Source organism: Kogia breviceps, chromosome 6 (genome assembly GCF_026419965.1).
Source record: "Kogia breviceps isolate mKogBre1 chromosome 6, mKogBre1 haplotype 1, whole genome shotgun sequence".
NCBI classification, from domain to species: domain Eukaryota; kingdom Metazoa; phylum Chordata; class Mammalia; order Artiodactyla; family Physeteridae; genus Kogia; species Kogia breviceps.
In genome coordinates this window covers 44,821,754-44,836,553 of record NC_081315.1, presented here as the reverse complement: position 1 = coordinate 44,836,553, position 14,800 = coordinate 44,821,754, and the positions used below count along the sequence as shown (strand labels likewise).

The following is a 14,800-nucleotide window of genomic DNA, read 5'->3' as shown; positions in this document are numbered from 1 at the left end:
AGGGCAGACTGCTGCCAGTGAAGAGAATTTAAGGCATGTGGGAAGGGCACTGGACCGGTTGGGAATCTGTGTCCCTGGATCCAAGTTCTGGCCGTGGCCTAACTAGTAGTGCAAATCTGGACAAGCCAAATGCTTTCAGGCCTGTCTCTTTTCATCTATAAAACAAGAGCTTGGACCCCTAAGATCTCTTCCAGTAGCGACATTTTGTGGTCAGCATGTGACATGGAGGGAGGATTCTGGGAAGAAGAACAATAGGGAAGGCCAGAACAAAGAGATGGAATGCAGGGGAGGGGCAGGGCTGTGCAGGGAGAGGGGTGTGGCTTGTATTTAAACAGGGGCAGGGAATTCCCTGGCAGTCCAGTGGTTAAGACTCCTTGCTTTCATTGCTGAGGGCCTGTGTTCAATCCCTGGTCAGGGAACTAAGGTCCCACAAGCCACGTGGGAGTGGTGGCATGGCCAAAAACAAAAAACAAGGGGCTTCCCTGGCGGTCCAGTGAGTAGGACTCTGCCATTTCCCTGCAGGGGCCACAGGTTCGATACCTGGTCAAGGAAAGTCCCACATGCCATGTGGTATGGCCAAAAAAAATAGAGGCAATAAACCAAAAAAACAGGGGCAAATGGAGGGACCCTTGAGGCCCAAACGGACTCTTAAATTTCACCAAGGAAAATCCAAGGAAAGACTGGTGTATGGAACTAGGAGTGTGTTAGGAACACAATATGCAGAAGAGCAGGAAGGGAGATTTTCGACAGGAAGGCAGAACACAGGCACTGGTGATCTGAAAGCATTTATTTGTCCATTCAACAAATAGCTATTGAAAAGGAGATATTTTAGGGGCCACTCAAAGAGGCAGGCCGACATTTAGCATGTGGAAAGTCTGTGATGGGTATTGAACTGGGGGTACCAATGGGGTATGAGGGGCCCCATTTTGAGACTGTGACACCAAGCTAGGATCCTGTAAATTTAACAAACACATGTTGAGTAACTACCATGTTACAGGCACTGGAGATAAAGACTAATTTCTCTGCCCTTCTGCACCTTGGTTCTAGTAAGGAAAGATAAACAATAAAATGGTAAATAAAATGAATAAATAAAACACATGTCAAGTTCGTTAGTGATAAATGCTAATAAGAAAAACAAAGCAGGGAAGGACAGCAGGATTGGGTGTAAAGGGAATGGGGCTGTAATTCTATTAAAGAGTGTGGCCACTGAGAAGATAACATCGAACCCAGGAGGGGAGGGAGTGAGCGGGATGGACAGAGAGGTACTGGATAGTCTTTCAGAAAAAGAACAGCAAGTTGGGAGAGTAGCCAGGGTTCAAGGAGGCCAGTGAGGTGAAGGGAAGAGGAACGAGGGAGAGTAGTTCAAAATGTGGTCTGGGCCCCATGAGGAGGCAGGAAGGATCCCGGCTCATTCTGGAGCTCCCTTGCTCACCTCCTTCCCGTCCTTCAGCATTTAGGGAACACCTCTGTGGCTCAAGCTGCAGATACTGTCATGGATAAGACACTGTGTTCCAGTTACCAGAACCAGAACAAAAGGTCGGGGCCCAACTGGCAGCGAGGGTAGATGAAGCTGCCATCAACAGCACTAGATCAGGCCTTAAATCCCTGTCTTCAGACACCATCAGTCTTGAAGCCAGTGTGGCTTAAGGCCTACTGATGGGTCTCCCCACAGAGGGCAAAAGAAGCTACAGAGAAGAAACTAGAACTGACAGGTATATTGAACTAATATATATAATATATATATGTTCTAGGAAATACCTGCACAAGATTCAATTTTTTAAAAAATAAATTCATTTATTTATTTATGGCTGCATTGGGTCTTCGTTGCTGCGTGCAGGCTTTCTCTAGCTGTGGAGAGCAGGGCTACTCTTCCTTGCGGTGCGCCGGCTTCTCGTTGTGGTGACTTCTGTTGTTGCGGAGCACGGGCTCTAGGCAGGCGGGCTTCAGTAGTTGTGGTGCGTGGGCTCAGTAGTTGTGGCTCACAGGCTCTAGAGCACAGGCACGGTAGTTGTGGTGCCCGGGCTTAGTTGCTCCGCGTCATGTGGGATCTTCCCAGACCAGGGCTCCAACCCGTGTCCCCTGCATTGGCAGGTGGATTCTTAACCACTGCGCAACCAGGGAAGCCCAAGATTCAAATTTTAACAGAATAAAAAGCACCTTATTGCTGTACAGCAGAAACTAACACGACATTGTAAATCAACTATATTCCAATAAAAACTAATTGAAAAAAAAAGCACCTTAGACTTCTAAGCTGCTGAGAATTTTAGCCATCAATAGTGCAACCTCTTCATTTTACAGAAGAAAGTCAAGAGCAGTGATTTCTCAAAGCAACATAGGGAAGGAGAAACCGTTCTCTAGCCTATCTGGCCAGTGTACCGTCTAATCTATTGCCGGAAAAATGGGGCAGGAGAGGATGGTCATGTCCCAGGTCTCCAGTGAGTTCCTGGGACGGGCGCCAAGTGAGGGTCCTTGGCTTCTCGCAGGAAAGAATTCAAGAGCGAGTAAAATGAAAGCACATTTGTTTAGAGAGGTACACATTCCATAGATGGAGTGGGGGCTGTCTCAGAAGGCTGGAGGCCCTGGGGTGTGCAGGTGTTTACTTTTTATGGACTGGGTAATTTCAAAGGCTAACAAGTGGGAGTAATATTCTAACTATCTTGGAGAAGGGGCAGAGATTTCCAGGAATTGGGGTACCACCCACTTTTTGGCCTTTTATGGTCAGCCTTGGAACTGTGATGGCACCTGTGTGTGTTTCATTTAGCATGCTAATGTATTACAATGAGCATATAATGAGGCTCAAAGTCTACTGGAAATCTAATCTTCTGCCATCTTTGGCCTAGTAGGTTCTAACGCGTTTCTGTCTTATCCTGATCTTAATGGTTATATCATTCTTTTATTTGTTGTGCCCTGCCCCCTTCCTTTTCTGTCTCAAATCTATCACAACTTTTGTTACCGTCATCAAAAGTTTCAGAATAAGATTGTAGAGAACACAAAGCAATATTTTAAGTTACTGTAAGTTATTGTTAAGTTATTGTAAATTATTATAAGTTATTGTTAAGTTATTGTAAGTCACTGTGAACTAAATGAGAAATGGAAATTGTGCTGACTCAGAGAACACAAATTTCAGAGCCAGATTTTAATCCCTACAGGATCAGTTATATCTGGAGGAGACTCCTAGAGGTGCAAGCTGGAAGTGTAGGGAAAATGGGAGAAAGGCCCCAGGTGTTCATCCAATGTTACCTCTTTGGCTGGTGATAGTGATAGTGAAACCACAACGTTTCAACATCAGGATGGAGATGTTGTACCCTAATTTTTAATCAACACAAACCTTGAGTAAGATGTAACATTTAAAGTGGATTATTGAACTTCAGTGTAACATTAAAAAGAGCTCAGTCAAATTGAGCTCTTCCTAAAGAAAAAGCGAATCATGGTCAGGAATAAAAAGCATAGAAGCTCAAAAACAATATTTAACCAAACTTATGAAGTGAATCTCTAGAGAAAAATATTACTAAGAACATATGATAATTAAACATTTTTAAATGATGAATTAAATTTCTGGGAAAGAATCCATGGGCTCAGATTTTAAAAACCAGAAATCAGTGACAGTTTAAAGTCTTTATTTTGCAGAAGATCTTAAATTTTGGATGCAGCAAACTAATGCAGAGCTTCTTGAAAACAATTAATAATTAGTTTATAGAACCAGCTTCTCCATGGAAGGTTTCTATTGATTTGTAACTTGGCTTTGAATTTGACCTGTGGCCTTCATGTCATGATAATTTGGGTCACTCTGAATATGCCATCTCTTGAACAAGTGCCTCCGCTAATTTTAAATGAATGCAGCTGCTGATTTGCCATTCATCTATTTGCATCACAATATGTGGGAATAAATTCCCAATTAATAAAACATTTCCAGTAACCAGTCAGACTAAGGAATGAAGGACATTTACCTAGTAAGTTTAAAAAGAGATGTTGCCTTTTTGGACATGAAAAAGGGAAAGAATGTTAACATTTTTGAGGGCTTTGATAGAGGACAGAATTGTTCCCTGGGCTACAGCATCTAAAAAACCCATGCAACCTCAAATTAGATTTTAGTTAAAAAAATTTTTTTTTAAGTGAATAAATGTAGACGCGTTTGGGGAATTCCCTGTTGGTGCAGTGTTTAGGACCTGGCGTTTTCACTGCCAGGGCCCCAGGTTCCATCCCTGGTCAGGGAACTCTGATTCCTGCAAGCCATGTGGTGTGGCCAAAAAAAAAAAGTTTGTTACCAGGCCTACAAAGGTTTTCTTCCTTCTTTCCTTTCATTCTTTCTACACTCCCCCCACCCCCCCATTCTCTCTCTTTTTTTTTTAACCGTTCCCTTCTGCATTTTTCTTTTTCTTTTGGGATCACTGAAGGTGAATACTTCTTGATTCATGGGGAGAGTTTGCATTTGATATTAAGTATCAAAACCTTTGGTGGTTAAGCACCATAGGACCTTCATTCCATTTTGCATTTGACATTGCATTAACTAATAACATTGTCAACAGTTAGGAAAAGAAGTCTACTGAGCAGTAGACCAGAGAGTCTGGAAGCTCTCTCATAAGAGAAAAAAGTGAAGGAACTTTAAAGAGAAGGAATTGGGGGAGCCTGAGAAGGAGGTAGGGAAGTCTCAGGTAGGTTTTTGAGCTTGCTGTTTTCACTGTGTATAATGTTCCTTCCCTTATTTTCTACCTGTTGAAATTCTCCCAGTTCTCAAGGCCAGATCAGATAATCATCTACTGTGACGTTTCTAGATCCTCTTAGTTAGAAACTGTCTCCCTCCTCTAAACCCCCAAACCACTTGCTGCTACCTCTTTTATAAAACTGGTAGTCCAACTTATCTAGATCTGGGTAGTCAGGACCTCGAATGCCACACTAAGGGGTTTAAGGGAGCCATTCAATTTCTGAGGACAGCTGTTATTATAGACATATAAGGCATTTCTGGTACAAAAAGAAGGGAAGGGGGCATGAAACTTCTCTCTCTCTCTCTCTCTCTCTCTCTCTCCCTCTCTCTCTCTCTCTCTCTCTCTCGCTCGCTCCCTCTCTCTCTCTAGCATACTACTATGTACCAGGTGGCATGCATGGCTTACTCCACTTTATAAACGTGGAAGCAGGTTACTCTCCCAAACTTGCTCAGGAAGCAGCCTCCACGTCCTCACCACCCTCTATACCCTCTGTAATCTGAGGGTAATTGCTACACTGAAATAGTGCTTTGAAGGCTCAGCAATGACCGTCCACGTCTAGGGACTTGTCCCCTCTGTCCTCATTCTCACAATTTTGAATCCACGACCTTCCTGAAACATTTTCTTTTCACAACTCACTAACTGATTGCGTTTTTTTGGCTTACAGTTTGAAATTTGGAAGGCATTTTTTACGTAGAAGCTTAAAACGAAGCTTAATTAGTTAAGGGTGGCGGCTTGAAGAGATTCTGAAAGGTATTTTCAAGCACTTTAGACTTGAAAGGGAGGGTGACAAAGCTTATACATTTTTCTTTTAACAGTGCTGTCTGGTCTCATGCATGCACGCCAGGGCTGGGAGTTAACTTTTCTGATGTTTATGATGGAAATGAAGAAAGGGAGGCGGGCTCGCTTCTCTTTAGACCTAAGGGTCAGAGTTGGGGGTCTGGGGAGGTTAGGGTCCGCTATCCGTGGGCGCGCCAACAGCACGGCCGCGGCCCAGAGCAACCTTCTTCATCCAGGGGCGGGGCGCGCCAGGCGGCCACGCGCGGGGGCGGTGGAGGGGGCGTGTCCCGCGGGCGCGCGCGGGCGGTGGAGGGGGCGTGTCCCGGGAGTGGCGGCGGCGGCGGCGGCGCCGCGGGGTGGGTGCGCGGCGCAGCCTTCTGTGCTGGAATGTGCGGCTCCCGAGAGCTCACGGCGCAGGAGCAGAGCAAGCGCCGCCGAGGCCCGGGGCCCCAGGCGGCGGCGGCGGCGGCGGCCGGGAAGGCAGGGCGAGAGCCGAAGGCCTGAACACTCTCTGCAGCCCCTCTCCTGGGTCTTCGCGGGCCTCGACTACCCCAGCGTCCAACTTTTCCGCCTTCTCCCTCCCCTCCCCCGAAACTCCAGCAACAAAGAAAAGTAGTCCGAGAAGGAGCGGCGACGCGGGTCGTCGCCTCTCCTCGCCCAGGAAGGCCGGTAAGCGTGGCGCGGTCTGGGAGACGGTCGGGTGGGGGCGACGGGCTAGCCGGGCGGTCGTGGCGGCGGTTGCCGCGGGAGGGGGAGGGCGCGGAAGGACGCGGAGAGAGGCGCTGTCCAGGGCTGATTTGCAGATACTGTGGCTCCGGCGGTGGCGGCCGCGTCGGGCGGGGACTGGCGGCTGAGCGGGATCGGGTTACACCGTCGCGGGCCGGGGGCTGGGCCGGGGGCGTTGGAGGGGAGCGGCACGGCGCCCCCCAGTTGAGGCCGAGCCGCCGCCTCCGTGTGGGCCCGGGCGTCCCTGGGAGTCTTGTCCTGAGGCCAGGAGCGGAGCTGCTTGGGGCCCTAGTTCTGAAACTTCCTCTCGTGCTCCTCCTGCTCCAGATCCCGCCGCAGCTCCTTGCCTGCCGGCGGTCCTCCCGCCCCCTCCCTCTGCGGCCTCTCCCTTTCGCCGGAAGGCGCCGTTGAGTGCGGCCGGGAGGGTTGAGTCAGCCTGGGGCTCGGGCGGTTCTGCCAATGGGGCTGGACAGCGATTTCTGCGCTCTGACCGCCCCGTCGCCGGGGCCCTCTGCGCGGGGCCCCCTAGCCGCCGCCGTCGGCGGGGCCGGGGCGTGCGTCCCGCGGGGCGCCGTGGGGGAGTGAACTCGCAAACTTCCGGGGCGCTGGGGGTCCCCTCCGGCGCTCGGGGTCCGGCGCCTCTGGAGGGCGCTCGCGACGGCTCCTCGGACCCCTGCGGAGGGCGAGCCTGGGGCCGGCGAGCAGCCGGGACGGCGGCGACGCGGTAACTTTCTTCCTTCTTCCCGGACTCGGGCGCGCGGGCCAGGAGGGGGCAGCCTGGACTGGGGAAGACTTGGCCTGGCCCAGCGGCACCCCGAGTTTGCCCGTCTTGCAGGCTTTAGTGTTGGGGAGCCCAGGGAAAGGTTCAGGACGAGTGTGGCGGCAACTGGTGTGTCAGTGGTGCAGTGAGCGGGCCTAGCCTAGAGGAAGCGAGAGCTCCCGAGGTTGCAAAGAGCTGCTTTGTGTTTGGTACGTATTTTGAGAAAATGGCCGAATGCCTATTTCAGTTAGGAATGCCGCCGCCGAGGCAGGCGCTGGTGGCAGCAGCACGTAGGAATTCGCGCAGCACGTTGGGCTTTCGGACTGTGCTTGGACAGTCTTCCCGACGAACGTTAAAATCCCTTTGGGGATGGTAGTTAGGGTTTGGGAAGAATTAGAAATTACCGAGTAGTCTGGGCTGTTACGTTAAACCCTTGGACAGCGTTTGCTTTGTGTGATGGCATTTGATTCCAACTTTTGTTGGTACCTATGACTCAACCGGTTTGTGTTTATGCACTTGGGTGAGACGGATTACTTTTTGTATTTTGGTTTTAACATTTTTTTTTAGCCTTTGCCACCTATTTTGCTTTTTCTGATTTGCAGGAGAACACCTAATTTGAGAATTACACCTTTTAGATTGGAGAGTAGCGTGGTTAAGACAGTTTATAAAAAAGCCCAACATGTTTTCAAGGTGATCTTGTTATGGCTCCGCCAGGCAAGTGGGCCAAGTCAAGCGCAATGCAAAAAAGTTGCTGATTTGGAGATGAGTTGTCCAGTTATTTTATTAAGGGTTTTGAAAGTTTCTGTATTTTCATTTGTGTATTTTTGAATACACCAAACTTCCCTTGTCACCGGAAGAAAGGTTCATAACTTGTTTACTTTGAAACAGGTCGTCAACAAAAAAAGAAACCAGGTGGTACTTTAATGGTACTAAGAACGTTTTCAGAGTACATTGGACCCTTGAACAACTGGAGCTTGAACTGTGTGGGTCCACTTATATGTGGATTTTTTTTTTCAAGAAATATATTGGAAAGTTTCTTAGAGATTTGCAATATTTTGAAAAAATTTACAGATGATACACATAGCCTAGAAATATCGAAAAAATTTAGAAAAAGGTACCTCATGGGTGCATAAAATATATATAGATATATATAAATATATAATATAGATATATAATAGATATATATAATAGATATATAATATAATAATAATATAATATACTAATAATATAATTATATATATAATAGATATAAATATATATAGATATATTTAATATCATATAGATATAGATAATAGTGTATTTTATCATTTGCTACCATAAAATATATACAAATCTAATAAAAAGTTAAAATTTATCAAAAATTACAAAAACACAGACCACCCATGGCACCATTCCAGTCCAGAGAAATGTAAACAAATGTAAAGATGCAGTAGTAACTCATTACTGCATAATATTAACTGTAGTCCATACTGTAGTACTGTAATAATTTCATAGCTACTTCTTTTTGCTATTTTGGTGAGTGCAAGTGTTGCAGGTATCCACTCAAAGCGTCTTGTGAGTCTAATCATTTCCGGGTGAGCAGTTGGTCTCTCCAGTAAATTGTGTTTGCAGTTAAAAAAAAAAGTCACCTCTCGCAGTTCCTGAGTGTTTTTCATCGTGTTTAGTGTGATACCAGAAACCTTGAATAATACCGTGGGACCCATATGAAGTGCTCTAGTGATGCTGGAAATGCTCCCAAGAAGTAAAGTCATGACATTAGAAGAAAAAGTTGAATTGCTTGATATGTACCATAAACTGAGTTCTGTAGTTTCTGTTACCCACCATTTCAAGATCAATGAATCCAGTGTAAGGATTGTTGTAAAAAAAGAAAAGGAAATTTGGAAACTGTCTCTGCATTTTTGCCAGCACACACGAAAGACTTGCACTTTTTGCGAAATGCCTTTCTATCTCGTATTGAAAATGCATCTTTTACATGGGTGTAGTATTACTATAAGAAAGGCATACCTATAAAGTCTAATATGATTCGAGAAAAAGAGAAGTTATATGACGACTTAAAGCAAAAGGAAGGTGAAGTTTCTAAATCTGCAGAATTTAATGCCAGCAGAGGATAGTTTGGTAATTTTAGAAAAAAATATCAAGATACAAAAACTGGCTTTGAGTTCCCAGATGCCATGAACACAATTATTGAAGAGAAAGGCTGTCTGCCTAAACCAGGTTTTTAACACAGAGAAATGTGCCCTACTCTGGAAAAAATTGCCAAAACGGTCATTCATTAGTAAGAGAAGCGAGCATCAGGATTTAAGGCTGACTGAAGACTAACATGTTTTGTGTAAATTGATTTTTTGATCAGGACTGCTCTTATCTATAAAGCTGCTAAGCCCACTGTCTTTTTTTTTTTGGCCACGCCATACGGTTTGCGTGATCTCAGTTCCACGACTAGGGATTGAACCTGTGCCACAGCAGAAGCCTGGAATCCTAACCTAGGCCGCCAGGGACTCCTGAAGCCCACTATCCTTAAAGGGAAAAAAGATAAACACCAGTTGCCATTCTTTTGGTTGTATGACAAGAAGGCCTGGGCAATGAGAACACTTTGCTGGATTGGTTCTATCAGTGCATTGTCCCTGATCATGAAGTACCTTGCAGTAAGGGACTGCATTTTAAAGTTCTTTGGTATTGGACAATGCCCCTGGCCACCTAGAACCATGAGTTCAACATTGAAGGTGTCAAAGTGGTATACTTGTCCCCCAACACAGCATCTTTGAATGAAGCCTGTATCGAGGTGTTGTAAGGACCTTGAAGGCTTATTACATGTGGTACTCTATGAAAGGATTGTCAGTGCTATGAAAGACAACCCCGATAGAACATCATGAAAGTCTGGAAGGATCACATCATTGTGATAGAAAAAGCTGTGAAAGCCATCAAGCCTAAAACAATAAATTCCTGCTGGAGAAAACTGTGTCCAGATGTTGTGCATGACTTCACAGGATTTATGACAGCCAATCAAGGAAGTCATGAAAGAGATTGTGGGTATGGCAAAAAGGTGGTGGGGGGCGGTGAAGGGTTTTCAAGATACAGATCTTGGGAATATTCAAGAGCTAATAGACACCATACCAGAGGAATTAACGGAAGTTGATTTGGAGTTAAGTGCTTCTGAGCCAGTGTCAGATGATGAGGAAAAAGACATGGAAGAAGCAATGCCAGAAAACAAATTGACATTAGACAGTCTGGCAGCAGGGTTCCTTTTGTTGAAGACTACTTTTGACTTCTTTTATGACTTGGACCCTTGTGTGATACAGACACTAAAACTAAAGCCCGTGGTTGAAGTCAGACAGAAATTAAGATGTATTGCCCTCAAGTTACACAGAGTGCCTGCCTCTTTCCACTTCCTCCACCTCTTCTGCCTCTGCACCTCTTCCTGCCTTCCTTCCACTTCCTCTACCTCTTTCCACTCTGCCATTACTGACTCAGCAAGACCAACCCCTCCTCTTCCCCACCCTCCTCACGCTACTCAACTGAAGACAGAAGGGTGATGATCCACTTCCACTTAATAAATAGTAAATAATCATGCCATTCAGTTAATAAACTTATCTGTTGGGTATGTGTGTGAGTGTCTTGTGAAAATCTAGTAATCGTATAGCAAGAGCTGGGAGACATTGTGTCATCATCGTCATTACCTAAGTATTCACTGTGTGCAAGACTTGTACAAAGGTATAAGGTGATATTTAATATGAAGTTAATATGTATTAGTTTTTCTGCTGTATAACTTTGCTTTTAAATACTTACATTAAAATACAGTATGCCTCTTATAATTTGAGAAAGTGTATCAGCCTATCATCACATGTATGCAGTTTTTTAAAACAAAACAGTATTTACAATACTATATTATGAATATACCTTATATGCTTAAAAATTTTGTGATTCATTCATTTGCATATAGGCTAGGCTACTGTGAAGCAGTCCTATTGATTACAATAGACTACCATAAAGCAATCATATTGCTGCTGCTTCTTTATCACTGCATTAATCATTACACCTGTAATAAGTATGAATTTCTTTTTCACGTTATCTTTTCTCTTTTGATGCCTAGTGTTAGTAATACGTATAACATCTACAGTATTTTGCATCATATAATACAATAATGATACTGACAAGGACAATTCATCTTGTACACTATTATATAATGCACATAACATGCAAAATATGTTAACTGATTGTTAATGTTATCCATAAGGCTTCTGGTCAACAGTAGGCTATTGGTAGTCTAGTTTTTATGGAGCCCAAAGTTACATGCAGATTTTTAACTGCACTGGGGGTTGGTGCCCCTAACCCTCTTGTTCAAGGGTCAACTGTAGTTTATTCTTTTGGAGTTAGTTGAGTTCATATGAACTTCAATTCACTAACTGTAGGCTTCTGCTTTTCAGGCTGTTTGTACTTAATAAATGCACAGGTAGCTTTGGATTTTTCCCCTTTCTGATTCAGACCAGTAAACGTTTGAAGGAGGAGTTGAGAGGACAGCCGTTGACTGTTCATATATGGAGGTAAAAATAAAATTTTAATTAGCACTAAAAATGAAGGTTACTTATATTTTTCCACTAGAAAAAGTAAAAGTGCTTGAGGGAAGGCAAGCCAGTGGTAGACCTAGTTGATGAATGAGTTAGTTGTGTCAAACACTTGATAGAATTTTTTGTAGGGGGTCAGAGATTTTTTTGATGACTGCAGTAAAGAGAATTTGGAATTACAAAAATATTGTAAAGGCTTATTTTCAGTAGTTAATGAGGCTGATTGAGTTTAAAGATTATATGGGAAAAATGTATTTTTTTAAGTTACGAAGAATTACAGTTACGTTGTGGTTTTAGACCAGTGAAAGTTGTGTTTAAACTGGTGTTTTCGTGTTATTTTGTCTCGAATGCAGAACCCCGTTATGGCCACCCAGGTAATGGGGCAGTCTTCCGGAGGAGGAGGTCTGTTCACCAGCAGTGGCACCATGGGCATGGCCTTGCCTAACGACATGTATGACTTGCCTGATCTCTCCAGAGCTGAACTGGCTGCGCCTCAGCTCATCATGTTGGCAAATGTGGCCTTAACTGGGGAAGTAAACGGCGGCTGCTGTGATTACCTGGTTGGCGAAGAAAGACAGATGGCAGAATTGATGCCTGTTGGGGATAGCAACTTTTCAGATAGTGATGGAGAAGGACTTGAGGAGTCTCCTGAGGTAAAAGGCGAGTCCCGTGGGCTGGAAAACATGGAACTGGAGAGTTTGGAACTCAGTGTTGTCCAACCACAGCCCGTGTTTGAGGTGTCAGCTGCCTCAGAACCGTACAGCGCAAATAAAGATCTTCCTCGGGAAACACCTGTAGCAGAGGACAAATGCAAGAACTTGAAGACCAAGCCCTTTCGCTGTAAACCATGCCAGTATGAAGCAGAATCTGAAGAACAGTTTGTGCATCACATCCGAGTTCATAGTGCCAAGAAATTTTTTGTGGAGGAAAGTGCAGAGAAGCAAGCCAAAGCCAGGGAATGCGGCTCTTCCACTGGGGAAGAGGGAGATTTCTCCAAGGGCCCCATTCGCTGTGACCGCTGTGGCTACAATACCAATCGCTATGATCACTATACTGCTCACCTGAAACACCACACCCGAGCCGGGGACAATGAGCGAGTCTACAAGTGCATCATTTGCACATACACCACAGTAAGCGAATATCACTGGAGGAAACACTTGAGAAACCATTTTCCAAGGAAAGTATACACGTGTGGAAAATGCAACTATTTTTCAGATAGAAAAAACAATTATGTTCAGCATGTTCGAACTCATACAGGTAAGAGGACCTTTCTCGTTTATAAGTGTACTCTACCCCCCAAATGAAACACTTTAAAAATGAAAAACTTCAAACATCTCAGAAGTAAAGACAATGCCCCACTGCACCCATGGGTCCCCATCACCTATACTCAAGAGTTACTAATATTTTGTCGTATTTGGCAATTCAGTTTTTTAAGTAACAGCTTTATTGAGATATACTCCACTCCCACACGATTCATCCATTGAAAGTTAGAAAGCATTGGTTTTAGTGTGTTCACAGACTTGTGCAGCCAACACCACAGTCAATTTTAGGACATCTTTACCCCAAAAGGAAACCCCTCTCAGTGGTTGCTCCCCATTTCTCCCCTGCAGCCCTTAATTATTCACTTTTAAACTGACTTTCATTAACGGGTCTCATTTTTTTAAAGCAATGTTTGTAACTACTGATAGTTATGTTAACATTTTCCTGATATGAATTGGTACCTTTGAGTACTGTTTACTGGTCTGAACAAAATGGATAGGGTAACGTAGTACTCTACTCTGCATCAGAAGTGAAAAGGGGCTCTGGAATGCCCTTTGCATCATATCCCTTTTGTAGTAGTTGTCTCGGCAGGACTGAACCCCATGCTGAAGTGAGTCATCCTGAGGAGAGGAATTGATGTTGCTTTGCTTAAGTGGTAGACATAAATAAGAAAACTTGCAGATGAAATTCCATTACAAGAAAGACCATGTGTAGCAAGATTCCTGAGCTCTAGTAGATGGCTTCTGTGTAATTTAAAGCTTTACAATCTAGTTATGTAAAAGAATTTGCAATCTCTTTGGAATTTGTTATAACCTGTGATTGATTGTCTCCAGGCTTCGAAACCATTTTATTCCAAAAGTAAAAAAATACGAACACTTCACAATTACATGGCATAGGAAATGAGAGTTACTTGGGAATCCTACACCATTAATCACTTAACATATAATTAAACAAACTGTTAGACTAAACTAACCTCACCTGCAATAACATAAAACAGATCCCAGATACCATATATTCTTTAGCCCTAAGTACTTTATGTCCTTTCACAGTTTTGTGAAAACCTTGGGGCCTAATTTAGAATTGGCCATAATCTGTAGAGCTTTCAGGTAGTAACTGTGACATATGGTAAAAGTGCATGATGTTTATGTGTGCACCTTTATGAATTTTTAAAAATTGAGGTATTATTGACAAAAATGAGGTTTTACAAATATATATACTCATAGCTACCATGCAAGTCAACATAAAGAATATTACCAGTGTTGGGACTTCCCTTGTGGTCCAGTGGTTAAGACTCTGTGCTCCCAGTGCAGGGGGCCTGAGTTCGATCCCTGGTCAGGGAACTGGATCTTGCATGCCGTAGCTAAAAGATTCCCTCATGCCGCAACTAAGACCCAGCACAGCCACCTGAATAAATAAATAAATATATTTTTAAAAAGTATTAAAAAAAGAATATGACTAGTGTCTTTGTCTTATTAAATTTGATTTTTTGGTGTCAGTTATATTTTGATACTTTAAAAATTGTTGAGTCACTGAAACAGTTTAAAAATTTTCCCCAAAATCTAAAAGTGTTTTCAACAATAAGACTAAATTAGTTGATTTAAGAAATTTTTAGAGTTAAAAAAAAAAGGAAAATGGAGAGAACTTGAAAAATTTCAGTTTTGTTGTATATTTCCAATTTTTTATGTATACTTTTTTTTTAAAAATAGGATCTCTACTTTTTGCCATTTCTTAATTTTTTTTGTTATAGTGGTTTCTTTTCACTTAATTACAGTCTAGGTGACTAATTTTAATGGCTGTATTTTATATACGTCATCATTCATTATTTAACTTTTTCTCCACATTAAAGTTGCTATTTCCACAATAAAGTTATGACTTACATAGCTAACATTGGTTGTACATATTTCATTTTAGTGTTCAACGTATTTGGTCTTAATACATTTTTTATTTTATAAAATTTTTTTATTTATGTGTTTTTAAAATTAATTTAAAAAATTTTGGCTGCGTTGAGTCTTGGT

The 14,800-nt window shown here is 43.3% G+C and overlaps 1 protein-coding gene across 12 annotated transcripts in view; it reads left to right on the top strand.

The window, feature by feature from the left end:
- Positions 1-14,800, top strand: part of LOC131758722 (RE1-silencing transcription factor-like) — a 161,613-nt gene that overhangs the window by 129,685 nt on the left and 17,128 nt on the right. For 7 of the 12 annotated variants that reach the window (XM_067035750.1, XM_067035753.1, XM_067035752.1 and 4 more), the window contains one exon: positions 11,879-12,782. In XM_067035750.1, the coding sequence (XP_066891851.1) occupies positions 11,879-12,782 (904 nt within the window). Of the gene's footprint in view, positions 1-5,842; positions 6,150-6,719; positions 6,931-6,955; positions 7,176-11,878; positions 12,783-14,800 lie in introns of those variants that run through there. The other 5 variants (XM_059067159.2, XM_067035756.1, XM_067035755.1 and 2 more) reach the window with 5 other exon arrangements.